The sequence below is a fragment of the Capsicum annuum genome, chromosome 11 (genome assembly GCF_002878395.1).
Source record: "Capsicum annuum cultivar UCD-10X-F1 chromosome 11, UCD10Xv1.1, whole genome shotgun sequence".
Taxonomy (NCBI): Eukaryota; Viridiplantae; Streptophyta; class Magnoliopsida; order Solanales; family Solanaceae; genus Capsicum; species Capsicum annuum.
This window is the reverse complement of record NC_061121.1, coordinates 224,112,074-224,126,485: the sequence shown is the minus strand read 5'-3', so window position 1 is coordinate 224,126,485 and position 14,412 is coordinate 224,112,074. Positions and strand designations below refer to the sequence as shown.

At 36.5% G+C, this 14,412-nt stretch overlaps 2 protein-coding genes across 5 annotated transcripts; one reads left to right on the top strand and one right to left on the bottom strand.

Moving 5' to 3' along the window:
• Positions 1-250: 250 nt before the first annotated feature.
• On the top strand, positions 251-5,080 carry LOC107848078 (protein NLP6). 2 transcript variants are annotated; one of them, XM_016692746.2, is made up of 7 exons: positions 251-515; positions 1,550-2,040; positions 2,632-2,679; positions 2,775-2,940; positions 3,259-3,504; positions 3,627-3,815; positions 4,460-5,080. In XM_016692746.2, exons 1-7 carry the CDS (start codon positions 284-286, stop codon positions 4,918-4,920), a joined length of 1,833 nt encoding a protein of 610 aa, XP_016548232.1. In that variant the 5' UTR covers positions 251-283; the 3' UTR covers positions 4,921-5,080. The 2 variants fall into 2 exon arrangements, with proteins under 2 accessions (XP_016548232.1, XP_016548231.1); XM_016692745.2 differs by having other exon boundaries at positions 2,775-3,504.
• An 876-nt stretch (positions 5,081-5,956) lies between these two features.
• LOC107848215 (protein AIR1) lies at positions 5,957-14,163 on the bottom strand. Of its 3 annotated transcripts, none has more exons than XM_016692919.2 (8): positions 13,662-14,163; positions 11,125-11,178; positions 9,547-9,687; positions 9,282-9,440; positions 7,391-7,552; positions 7,181-7,297; positions 6,955-7,062; positions 5,957-6,791 (listed from the first exon to the last, which is right to left on the bottom strand). In XM_016692919.2, exons 1-8 carry the CDS (start codon positions 14,013-14,015, stop codon positions 6,372-6,374), a joined length of 1,515 nt encoding a protein of 504 aa, XP_016548405.1. In that variant the 5' UTR covers positions 14,016-14,163; the 3' UTR covers positions 5,957-6,371. The 3 variants fall into 3 exon arrangements, with proteins under 3 accessions (XP_016548405.1, XP_016548404.1, XP_016548407.1); XM_016692918.2 differs by having other exon boundaries at positions 11,125-11,181; positions 13,662-14,162; XM_016692921.2 differs by lacking the exon at positions 11,125-11,178 and having other exon boundaries at positions 13,662-14,162.
• Positions 14,164-14,412: the final 249 nt, after the last annotated feature.

Below are 14,412 nucleotides of genomic sequence, written 5' to 3'. Positions count from 1 at the left end.
TAAAAAACGATCTTTCTATCTCACACATTATACTTTTCAAATCCCACTTATAAAATTATATTTTTAAATATGTCAAAATATATGTATAATTATAACTTATAAATATTTATCACCAACAATAAATTATTGTTATTATTATTATTATTATTTTTAGAAGATTGTCTAAAAACGGAAATTGGGTCACGTAAACATGTGTAAACTCATTGACTTGTCATTAGTACTTATATAGAGTCAATGACCTTTCTATATCAATGAAAAAGAAAAAAAGAAAAAAAACAGTAAGATGAATGATATGATTAACAATATTCCTTTCAATCACTCTGCAAATATGATGGAACAAATAGAGAAAAATCAATTAGCTATGATTAATGATGATGTTTATGAAGTATATACATCATCTGAGTTCATGAATTACATAGGAACTCCATTATCTTGTTCTGAAGAACGTTCTAATTTTCATTTAATGGTTTTTTGGAGCAACAATCAACCTCAATCTAACTGTCTTGTAGAAGCGTGTACGTAAACTCTTTCCTTTTTTCGCTTCGGATTTAAGCTATATATACCGATAGTGTCATGTGAATTTTAAGTTATATATACTGACAGTGTAAATTTTTGCTTTCGTGGCTGTAAAATTTGTTTTTACTCTGTCATTTAACGAGTTATATAGTAGGTTATTACTCCCTTTGTTTCATTCACGTGATATTTACCTCTTTAGTCTAGCAAGGTAAAATGCCATATTTTCTGTATTTAGGAGAAATTTAATTTTGAACTCCCATGTTACTCCTAGGGTAGAGTGTGTTTGGTAGGAAAGGAAAGTGTTTTTCACGGATAATGTTTTCTTTGAAAATAAGTGATTTTTTTTTTTGGCTTATATTGTAAGAAGTAACTTAGCAAAACACTATGGGTGTGGGGATGGGGATGGGGATGGGGCTGCGGAGAGTGAGGGCGAGGGTGAGGGTGAGGTTGCGGTCAGTGGTGGAGCTAGCTAATAGTGAGGGGTTCATCCGAACTCCATTCAATTATACTATTTATCTAAGCTTAAAATTATTTTTTATGTATATATAGCAGACGTTGAACCCCTTCGACTAGTTTTTTTGTTCACATTTTTCGATTTTGAACCTCCTTAGTTAAGATATTGGCTCCGACACTGATTGCAGTGTGTTGTCGTGTTGGAGGGGAGTAGACAATCAAAACATGGAACAGTACTTATGAAACTTGTTTCCATACTTTTACATGGAAAGTCATTTTACCTTTTTTAAGAAACTTATTTTTCATGAGAAAATGTTTTCAAAAAATTTCGACCGATCAGACACACCTTAATGACATGATTTGTAGCCATACAAAGGTCTGTATGTTTTAATTAGACAACAAGTTTCAATTACCTTAGTAGGCTTGACAGGAAGAGTTACATGTTGTACGTCGACTTAACCTGATCATGTAAAGAAAATCTATATACTGTCAGTGCGTACAACTTAAACTCTAACTTGATCTTGGTACCATATATATTTTGTGATTTGATCTAATTCAAGTATATATATATTTGTTGAAGCTGTGAAGCAAAAGATCAAAGCAGCACTTCAGAGAATAGAAACATCCCAAGTAATTTTACTACAGTTTTGGGGGCTGGAAAATATTGAAGGTAGAAATTTTCTATCAACTTCAGGACAACCATTTGGTCTTAGATATCTATATAAAGGATTATGCTGGTATAGAAAACACTGTCAAGGTTATAAATATAGTACTGTTGATCATAAGGGCGAAAATCATGAACAAGGAACAACGGAAAAAGATAATCTTTTTGGTCCGCCTACACGAGTTTTCCAGCAAAAATTGCCCGAGTCAAGTACTCATGTGGGATATTACACGAACGAAGAGTTTCCAATGAGGGATCATGCTGTCCAGTGCGGTGTTCGGACTTATTTGGCTTTGCCTGTGTTTGAACCTATTGAGAAGAATTGTGTTGGTGTGATTGAGCTTGTTACAGTTTGGAAAGGTGGCTACTTGACTTATGAAGTTGAACGAGTACTGAATCCGCTCGAGGTTCACCCTGTCTCCTTATTTTTGGGATTATATGTAATTTTTTTAAGTTAACGAGTGAATGATATTCATGCACTCACTGCTCTGATCAATGTGGTAATGGGTGCAAATCTAACTTAAAATATATATAGTTCGAGCGGAAGTGAACCCCTCACCACCAAAACCTTGTATCTGCCTGCCTGCCCATTCGTTCGAGCGAAGAACTAGTTAGTTAACTTAAGTGTATGTTAATATAAAGCGATTAAATTAGCTAATCTCGACCATGTTGGAGATGCCCGTATGATTATGACCTTAACAGACACAAGCTTTGAACTAAGGGGAGTCTTGTAGCAATAGTGAAGTTGTCTCCGTGTGACTTACAAGTCACGGCCTGGACCCGTGGATTCATCCACTGATGTATGTGTCTAGGGTGGACTGTCCATATCACACCTCATTGAGATGCGGTCTTTCCCCAAATCATACGTAAATGCAGGATGCTTTGTGCACCAGGCTTTGCTGGTGCTTTAAAATCTCATTTTAAGGTTTTTTAGGTTCAAGCAGCAAATAATCTAGTAGATTTTGTACTTTTGGACTAAGATTTTGATCTCCTTGCAGGGAGTAGATCTCAAATGTCCTAAAATATATCTCAATAAAGGCAGAAAAGTAAGTTGCAAATTCATGGTACTTTTTAATGTTTTTATCACCCATCCTTTGTTAAAACTACTAAATTTTCGCGGAATAAAATGATTTGTAACCAGGTACAAGCAGGGAAACAAAATGAAAGAGAGGAAATCAAAACGATGTTAAAAATTGTGCGAGAAACACACAAGTTGCCTTTTGTTAGAGTCTGGATTCCCTGTGTGAATCTTGAAATGGACCACAATGGCATGTATGTGGGCTGCACCGAGCATGCCATTTCTGCAGGTAATGAAGTTTACTTTGTCGCGGATGAGGAAATGGATGCTGATAATCATGTTTATGACGATTATTATTATGATGATATGTTATGTTTCCGGGATATTTCCAAGTTACAACCTTTGCAGAAAGATCAAGGGGTTGTTGGGAAAGCGTTTTCTTCTGACAAGTTGTGCTATTGCAAGAACATAACTGAATTCAGCATAATCGAGTATCCTTTGGTACACTATGCACGCTGGTGTGGATTGACTACTTCTTTTGCTATCTGTTTGAAGAATAGAGACGATGCCTACATAATGGAGCTGTTTCTCCCCCCTGATAACGCAGATCCAACAATCTTACTCGGATCAATTTTGTCTACAATGGGACAGCATTTTCGGAGTTTCAAATTTGCTTCCGGTCAAGAACTAGGAAATGATTCACGTGTTCAAGTTGTTAAAGCTTCTTCAGATAAGAATGTGGATTATTTTCATATATATCATCTAGCAAGTCCATTTATGCCTGAAGTATTGCAAGCTGAAGAGCAAAGGAACCAACTAACAGAAGAGAATAAAAATCTCACAGGGAAAGAAGGTAGAATGAAGATACTAACAAATGAAATCTGTGGCGATGAATTTCATTGTCTTATTGAGCAATGTATGAATCTCTTTTACGTATTAAAATGAAGTATTATTATCTATCGTCTTGTTCTGCAGGCAGACAACCACCGATGGCTCAATCTGATGTCTTAAGTATCGATCCACACATTATTTCAGAGAAGCAGTGTGTCGGTGTTACTCATTTGCGAAAAGAAAGCAGAACCAGAAACAAAGATTCTGTCAACTACGATGATCTCAAACTACATTTTAACAAAAACCTTTCTGATGCAGCTGAAAGCCTTCAAGGTAAGTTCCCTTCCCATTTTTCTTTATCAAATTCTGACCTTTTTCATGTACAGAAAAGAATATGCCATTGCGCTGCACCAGAAGCGAAAGTGGTTCATCTTCATCTGAACCTCAGCCCTGAAATCATATATATATTTATATACAGGGTCTATTTTATTTTACGTATATATAAAAGATGATGAATCCTCTTGGTGAAAATTCTGTCACTGACCCTCGCACTTGTCACTATTGGTAGCATTATTTAGTAACACGTAGTTACTTATTCTTCTATCTGCGTTACTATTTGTTGCTTCATTTGTTTTGAATCTTGCTATTTGATTGTTATATTTCTCTTGCAATTCTGCTTTGATAACATAGCCGAGGTTCTATGGGAAACCTATCTACCCCACAAAGGTAGGGGTAAGTTCTGCGTATATCCTATCCTCCCCAGTATATGTTGTTGTCGGCGGCCCTTAGCCACTGAGCTGCACTGGCGGCACCACGTAGCATTTTCTCTGGCATCACACGGCCTTCTATTGTTGATTTTTGATCCAAGAAAGATAGTAAGATTTGGACGTGAGAGGCATATTAACAACCTAACACCACTTATAATAGACAGTTAACTTTTTGCTGACCTGACAGTATATTTCTTTTTCTGGTTTCAGTTAGTCGGTCTACACTGAAGCGATTATGTAGAAAGTATGGTATTCGAAGGTGGCCATTATCAAAACGGAAGAAGAATACCAACTCAGATAACCAGGCATTGACTATACTTCCAAAGAAGAACAAATCAACAACTTCAGAAATAACAACGTCACATACAGATCATGAGAGTAGCAGCGGCAACAGTTGTTTCACAATTAAGGCAACATATGGAGATGATATGATGAAGTTTAAACTGTACACATTTTCAAGAAAAGATGATTTGGACAATGAAGTGGCTAAGAGATTGCAATTACCAATTGGAGGATTTAGAATAAATTACATGGATGAAGATAATGATAGGATATGGATTGCCTGTGATGATGATTTGAGGGATTGTTTTAGTAATGCACAATCATTAGGGAAGAACACAATTAAGATGTTGGTTTTACCAGCAGCTATAAATCATCATCTTGAATTGTAAATTACTTTGTCACAAATTTAGTAATTCTTTAGGTGCCTACGTTACGCTCTGCTGGGGTGTGGGTGAGAAGCCTCATTATACATATTATTATTATATTTGTTGTTTTAGCAAACATTATACATATGATATTTCATAATCTAGTGATTGAAAGATCTTCAAATCATGATTTTACAAATTTCTTGTTCCCACCCATATTCCAATGAAGCTTCCCATCCGGGAAAATAAAGATCACAGTTCAAATCATGATTTTACAAATTTCTTGTTCCCACCCATATTCCAATGAAGCTTCCCATCATGGAAAATACAAAGTGTCCTCATAAAAACTTGCACTGGTTTTTGATAAAGAATGACTCCCCACAACAATCAACACTAGTCCAAGAATCAATCTAGACTATATACTTTGACGTCAACGTCAACACTGGTTTCTTTCTTTTTTTTAGCTTTCTAGCATAGTTAGATGACTCGACTTGCTCAATATTGGGTATAAGACATTTACCGTACCATGTAACAGATACATGTTTAAAAGACACTCCTATAATCAAGTAATGAACATCTCCCAAAGTCTACAAACTAGAGAAGTACAATGTACAAAAGTTGTAGCGATTATTGATAACTGTAGTTGTTCGCGCCAAGTTTTGAGCACCCAAATTCAATTTGTTGGAAAAACCATTACCTCTAAAGCACTAGCAATTCATAAAGCTGTAGATGATCAAAGGTGCAAAGCTGCAATTCATGAAGCTCTAGATGATCAAAGGTCCAAAGCTTGTTTGACATAAAAAGTGAGACATGGTACTGAGAATCGTAGTCCATACAAAATAGACTACTTGTGAAGATATTTGAAAGCTAGTGAGTTCATTTAAAGATGTACATGTTTATATCTAGCATACAATTTAGCCAAGTTCCATGTTTTCATTGTTACACGATTAATTGGGTTTTAGCTGGATTGTAAATGATGCTACTGCATCGTTCGACTCTTTAAGACCGATAGGCAAGCTGCCAGTTAAATAAAAATAACTAGAATTAGAAAGCACAAGGCACAGCAATCTCACAATCTTTTGATAAGAGAGAGATATAGATTTTTAAACAATTGACAAAATATAATTTCACATGCCCCTTTGGGAGGGGAGTACAATAATGGAATCAATGGGGAACTCAAATTTTTAACAACAATAATTTATAAAGAAAAGGAGATGCCCCTAAATTTATAAAGGGTCAACCTTTCACTATCTACCGCGCCCTCGAAGGAAGGTCCACGGACTTCTTTCGCTAAGGTGACGCCATTAGCTCGATTGGCAAGGTTGGGGGACTTGTGTCTTAGGTCACAAGTTCGAGACTTAGGTCAAGCGAACTAAGTCCAGTACCCCCAAGGTTTGAAGACTGTGGTTGGCCCAAAGGTTTGGGTCCGGAGGGATTTCTTGGTCATCCAAAGAAGAGGAGATAGAAGGTTTTTGTTACCATTCATAATTTCTCCTGCCGGCATGACTGCTGTTGCCAAATCGTGAGGCTGAAAACCTATGGTGATGATGATATTTGACTGATCCATAATGAGTTGAATCATAAAAGTCAAGCCTGTTGGACTTTCTAGATGAATAAGAAATAGAGGAATGATCACCATAGTTGGATATCCTGGCTCTCTTATTTCCGGGAGTTGAAGGAGATCTCCAACCATTGGATCGAGGGAAGTCTTCAGGATCATCGGTGATCCAACCAGCCCTTTGTTTTGTATTGTAGCCTGATGCATATCCTCCATATTGTGTGTTCTTTCTTCCCTTGCCAAAATCATGAGGAGCAGAATGGAACTCGTGATTTTCTTTTCTTTCCTTGAACACTTTCTTCTTGGGAGTTGATAATTCCCGATTCCACTTATTGACCTTTAGACATACAATAGACACACAATAAGTTAACATTACAACGACAACATTTAGAGTAGGAAGCAAAAAAAGAAATATAAAGGAAAGGAAGATAGAGGGGAAGGGAAAAATGAGATGGAAGGATGTAAATGAGCAGTTGTCAATCATAGATATGGAAACTTACTGTATTGGAATTAGTGCATTCTCGTGCAAAATGCCCTTCTTCACCACACCTATAACAAGAACTAAGATGCCCTGTACCACTGGTCTCCCCACGAGATCCTGCGCATGCCTGTATTGGAAATGTGTGAGTTGAAATTGCAGCATTCAAAAGGATTCCTGAACAAGGACAACAGAAACACACACTACACAAACACAGGAGTCATGTTGTTTCTTGGCCATTTACTCACCAAACCGGTATGGCCTAGTAGACCACATCTGTAACAGGATATTTCTGTTGGACCACTATCAGGGTAGCTTGCACAGCAAAGATGACCAAAACTCTTACATATGTAACATTGTATTTCCTGTCAAGGTCAAGATGAAAATGAGAAAATTGATAATTAAGCACAAAAAAATAAAAACAAATCAAATTCAAGTAAAAGTTTCTTCAGCAACACCTTTAGATCATCAGCAGAATAGTCATTCCGGCATGAAAACATATCATGGCCAGAATCCCCACATTTTAAACACATTCTTGATCTTTCAGATCCTCCTCCGTTTTTTTCAGGGCAATCCTTAGCACGATGACCGCCCGTCTTGCAGATGAAACACTCTTTGCCCTGTTCATAATCAGCAGACTGAGATATATACTCCCAAGACCAAAATTGAAATAGCACTGGAATTTAAGGTAAAATAAGTATATTCATTTCAAAATCCAGGATAAACCTAATTTCATTTAGGCGCTCCACTCCCAGGGTAGTCAAAATATTAATGTGCAATATACTCTGGTCGCCAAAGAGCCTACAGATGAGGTCTGTAACTTCCAGAGAGAATAAACACAAAGAAAAAATCTGTGCAGACATGCAACAGATGCACTTTCATGACTCTACAACTTAAAATACTATCTAAGTAGGACACTATCATCATATGCTTCCCTAGTTCTACTGAAGAAGCTTAACCTGCTAAGAAGATACGAGGACTACGAAAAAAGATAGAACTTATGATCTAAGTTGTACTGTTTGGGAAGAAGTAGCAGTCTAGCTGTTTAGCATTCTGGTTTAGTATAGTAGGTCATCTTACCACTTTTGATGAACCTCAATTGCCAAGGAGTACGCAGCTAGTTAAATGGCTCCATTGACATTCATTCACATCACTCATCAGGCATCATTTTAGTTTGAAGTATAAATAATACTGCCAAAGATCCAAATATAAAGTCGACAAGCATACACAGTCAGACCCTCTATTATCAGAACTTAGAAAAAAGACTATCATATGCTACACAACACAATTATACTTTACTTGTTTTGAGATGATTTCTATAGATAAAATTTCAACCATTTTAAGCTCAAGATTGCTGAGTTTTTGAGACATAGTGTTTCTCTTTTATTTAATGTACTTTTAGGAGAGGAGAAAAAAGAAATTACTAGTGAAACATGTCATAAACATCAAGGATTTTTTTCCAGTTAAAATTAATCTACAGGGAACTAGGGCCTGAAACTTGGTATAACTAGAGCCTCAAAGATTGGCATCCAACATATGAAACGGCAGGTAATTTGGACTCTCCTGAGGAAAAAGCTCAACAAATACTAACGGCCCTGCCTATTCATTTATTTTATGTTTTTTTGAATAAGCTTTCTCCTAATGGATATTGAGTTATTTATATAAGTTTAATCTTAATGCTTCTACTTGATTATCTATCAGTTAGATTAAGGATCATAGATCGATGAGATATTCGAAGGAACTTGAAAAAAGAAATGGGATTTAGTCATATATGAATATTCAGTTTCATTAGTAGGGCATATGCTTGCAAATCACGTGTCTCCATATTAGTGTTGAATCTTAAAGCATCTTTTAAGCTCAAATAACATGCAGCTGGAATTTTTCAAATTTTAGATCAGCTGTGTCTTAACATATCTACCACAAGTAGTTGCCGGTTTCCAAAAAAGAAAATATATCTACCACAAGTTAATCTGTAATATCAATTAGAAGCTAATGAGAAAAACGGGATGGTTCCATGATAGGTGGGAAGCATACGTAAAATGTTCGATTTTTTGTACAATGTCCTACAGCTGCATGCCAGTGCCCACGGTTAGAGCATTACACAGATTGGCATATAAAAATGCAAAATTTCATGTGTATACCCAATATTATTGACTTGTTGGTGATGTGTTTTCTTCTTGCATGCACGTGCACTTCAAAATTGCTTGTTTCACAACAAAGGCAATCAAAAAAGATGAAGCATATGATCAAGCTTTCCACTTAACCAATTCAACAAATTGTGAGGAAACCAACAAGGTGAAATAAACACAAAGGGGATACATAATAATGACAGTTATTTCAACCACTAACCTTTGCACACTGTTTAGAATTATGATCAAAACTCCCACAAACAAAGCATGGTTTTTTGCGCTTGGCTGAAGTACAGTTGACTGTAGTATGACCCTCTTCACCACAATTATAACAGGTTCCCCAACTGCTATCTGGAGGATCAAAGTATCTTGGCCCCCGCTGAAATCATATAATAAATAATAAAGATATAGACCAACTAAGCCATTTAAGAGATTGATTGGATTTGTGAAAAAGAAACGGCACAAATTATATTACTTCAACTCACAAGAAGCCTTCGTAGGACGAGACTATCAGACATCTCAACAGGATTCTTTTCAGCTGCATCATCAACAGGATTCTTTTCAGCTGCATCATCAACAACATTCATATCAATATCATCCACATTTTGTTCTTTCATTTCATCCACCTAAAACAGTCAAGAAGATAAACGCACATATCAGTGATCAAGCTCAAATTCTGCTACTATTAGTAACTCATTTTCCAGAACGTTTAAATTCAATATGAAAAGAAAACAAATACAGATTTAACCTTGCAACTCGGTGTAGAAGAGGATAACTTTTGTGTAAATTTTCTGTAATTGACAAAAGATAAACATGTCTCAAAACCCCCCTTCGAATTTCAAGGGAATGGAGTTACTTAAGCTTTATTCACATGTTCCATGGTTATTGGCATAACCAGAGAACAATCATCATCAGTATACAATAGAAAGAATGAAGAGGAGCGAAACCATATGGAACAAAAAAGATTTCCAAATATTTGCTTGGCCTTCTTTGTTAGGAAGGAGAAAAACAGGGCTACCACAATTCTCTAAACTCACTATACTGAGAGCTAAACTATACAGTAGCATATCAGAAAGGTACTGTTAGTTATAAAATAGTTCTTAGGACTTCTTTTTGAACAGGAAACATCGGGACCAAAGTTCATCCTTGAAGGTACATTAGTGATCCAAATTATTACCAGTCTCTGTAGCAATTACGTAAATCATGTGTGCCTCTAAATCCAACTCAAACTAAAAAACGTCATTCCAATAAGTGTTTCTTTTTATATTTTACTATCTTAAAGTCTTATAATTCACTTCAACTTAAAAACTTTGTCAAGTTCTATTTAACACCATTTGACTCATGTGTGTTATATAAATAGTAATGGAAGATAATCCAAACAACAATAGGTCCAAAACATCAGAGTTCGAATTGGATAGCAAGATGGATCTAAACAACAATAGGTCCAAAACATCAGAGTTTGAAGTGGATAGCAGGATGGATCTTTTTATAGGTCTGAATAGTATAATGCACTTGAACTGTTGAAAGTCGTGCAAAAAGCATGTAGTATATAACAAAAAATTGCTGTCTTGAAAATTATCGGACATCTCAAGATAGAAATATTGGAATGGACAAAGTATCACATTTCATCCATTCCTATTGTTTCCTTAAAGCAAATCATCCCGAGACACAATAAATTTTAACACCACTAACTTAATGGTAAGCCCTTGAGCCGAGGGTCTAACGGAGACAGCCTCTCAACCTCCCAAGGTTTAAGGTCTCAAACACTCTACCCTCTCCAGATCCCACTTGTGGCCTGCGGGATTACACTGGGTCTAATGTTGTTGTTACTTAACGGTAAGTACCATCTACTTCTGTAGTTATTTTCGAGACAGAATAATTTTAACACCGCTTATTTAATGGTAAGTACTGTCTTCTTATATAGTGATTTTGGTTCACTATTAGCGGCTTCAACTATAACCTAGCTCTACTTATCGGTTTGAGCAACATACAACTTATTTAAACTGAATATTTAAAATGAAATCGGTGATACAGCTAAATGTGCAGAAGCAAATTCAGATTACCAGAGACATCTCACTACAGAAGCTCTCGAAATCTTTATCTATTCTGCTTGACACCTGCTGAAAAACAAAGTGAAAAAAGAAAATCACACAAATCAATCAACCTCAAATCAGACCAATTGATTTAACTAATACATAGCCTGTTTGGCCACGATTTGGGAGGACCAACAACAACAACAGACCCAGTGTATCCCCACAAAGTGAGGTCTGGGGAGGGTAAAATGTACGCAGTCCATACCGCTACCTCCGAAGAAGTAGAGAGGTTGTTTCCGATAGACCCCCGGCTCAAGAATGAGAATAGTATACCAAGGCCGTAATGAAACATGAGACATGGCGGATAACATAACAGAAATAAGAAATAATAACAATAAATATCAGAGTCCGAAATAAGGGAAAATTCGAGCAATACGAAATAAAAATAAGAAAACGGATACTCACCTAGTAGTGACATACTCTCACAATACCTAAGACACCCACCACACCCAAACTCTCCAAACCCCTAGCCACAACCCACACACTCACACTAGACTTCTACCTAATCCGCGACCTTCACACCTTCCTGTCTAGGGTAATGTCCGCAGTAAGCTGCAGCTGCTCCATGTCATGCCTAATCACATCCCTTCAGTATTTCTTTGGCCTACCTCTACTCCTCCTGAATCCATCCAAAGCTAGCCTCTCACACCTACGAACTGGGGCATCCGTGCTCCTCCTCATCACAGGCCCAAACCACTCAACCTGCCTTCTCGCATCTTGTCCTCCACCGAAGCCACTCCCACCTTCTCCCAGATAATCTCATTCCTAACTTTATCCCCTCTAGTAAGACCACACATCCAACGCAACATTCTCATTTCCGCCACCTTCAATCTTTGTATATGGGAGTTCTTGACTGGCCAACGATTTGGGAGGACCAAGTTGCTTATTTTAAAAAAGTGGGGTACTTGGCCAAACTTCTAGGAGAAAATAAGTATTTATTGAAAGTAACCCAAATCAATTCACACAATGTAAAGAACAAATGACGACACCAAAAAAGAAAAATTCACCAATTTTCAGACAAAATTTAAACACTTACAGGGGCTCAATATTAGAGACAAAAAGGGCAGCCCGGTGCACTAAAGCTACCGCTATGCGCGGTGTCCGGGGAAGGGCCCCACCACAAGGGTGTATCGTACGCAGCCTCACCTTGCATTTCTGCCAGAGGCTGTTTCCAAGGCTTGAACCCGTGACCTCCTGGTCACATGGCAGCAACTTTACCAGTTACTCCAAGGCTCCCCTTCCTCAATATTAGAGACAATTTTTTAAAAAAGCTCCATCAAACACTAATTGCAGGTCAAAAGTGTTTTTGCTTCTCATCAAAAATACTTTCTTGAAAAGCAATTTTCAAAATTAGCTAATTGTAGAAGTTCGACCAAACAAACTAAATACTACATGAAGATTCACCAATTTCACACAAAATTCAAACACTTACAATGTCATCTACAATCTCAAAATTCTTTTCCTTTCTCTTCGTCTTCTCCTTTTTCTCTTTTTTGCTACTTTTACTTTTCTTGATTCAAATCAGTAACAATTACCGCTTCAGCTTCACCATTTACAACTGAATACTTACGAAGCAAAGCTTCAACAATTTTTTAATATAAGACCTTCATTAGCTTCAGCAGCGTCATCATCTTCTTCTCTTTTCTTACTTCACATTCTCTTTGATTTTTTCTTAATTTTTATTTTTAACTCTTCGATTAAAATATATTTAAAAACACTTTTAGAAAGCTTGGTCAAACACTTCTACTTGTTTTTAAAATTTATCAGTAAACCACAAATTGCTTCTTTGCCAAAAGAACTTTTTTGAAAAGCAATTTTCAAATTAGCTAATTTTAGAAGCTCATCCAAACAAACTAAAATCCAGCACAAAAATTCACCGACTTAATCAATTCACACAATGTAAAGAACAAACAATGACAACAACAACAAAACCTAAAATATCACCAATTTACCCTCCCCGGACCCTGCTCCGTGGGAATACACTGGGTATGTTCAGGGGCGGAGCCACCTTTCATCAAGAAGGTTCGACAGAAAATTATACTATTTTTAACTTTATATATAGTAGATGTTGTGTCTTGAGCCGGGGGTCTACCGGAAACAGCCTCTCTACTCCTTCAGGGTAATGGTATGGACTGCGTACATTTTACCCTCCCCAGACCCCACTATGTGGGAATATACTGGGTTTGTTGTTGTTGTTGTATATAGTAGATGTTGAACCCTCCGGCTAGTTTGTATGTTTACTTCTGAACCCCTCAATGCAAATCCTGGCTCCGCCACTGGGTATGTTGTTGTTGTTGTTGTTGACAAAATTCAAACACTTAAAGGGTCTTCAATATTAGAAACAATTTTGAAAAAGCTCTATCAAACACTAATTGCAACTCAAAAGGGTCCAAAAGTACTTTTCTACTAATAATTTTCAAAATTAGCTGATTTTAGGAGCTCAACCAAACAACTAAAATACTGCATAAAAATTGACCAATTTTCATACTAAAAATTCAAACACTTACAGGATCTTCTTCTAGAATCTCAATATCATTTTCCTCCTTCTTCTTCTTCGTCTTCTTCTTTTTATCTTTTTTTCTACTTTTACTTTCCCCATTCAAATCATTAACAATTACATCCTCAGCTTTACCATTTACAGCTGAACGGCACTTACGAAGCAACGCTTTCTCAACAATTTTCAATACTAAATCTTCATTACCTTCTTCATCATCATCATCTTCTTCTTCTTTCCGTATCTTACTTCGCATTCTCTTCGATTTTTTCTTAATTTTTATTCTTACTTCTTCTTCTGCTGCTGATTCTTCTTCTAATACTACTGATTTTGCTGATTTTTTCTCCGATTTTTCTCGTTTGCCCATTTTGCTACAGTGAAACTGTGATGGATTTTGAGTAGGGTTTAAGGGCGGAGAAGAAGGGAGTAGAGATAAACCCTAATTTTCAAAAATCCCCAATGCAGACGGAGGCTTTTGAATTTTGATTTGGGCTTTTTTGGAGTTATATTGGAGTTTGGGCTAAGTTTGAATTGGGGCAAGTGCACATATATAGCCACTTTGAGGACTATATTTAAGGCATAATTAAAATTAGGGCAAATAACATAAATTTCGATAGTTTGGAGCTTAAAACAGAAAATTCTGATATTTTTCATATTTAATAAAAATCTTGATTTTATATTTGCCAAGATACATAATTCTCTCCCAATATATCAAATGAAGATACATAATTAGCTCTTAATATTTTTTTTTCGATTTTAGGTAT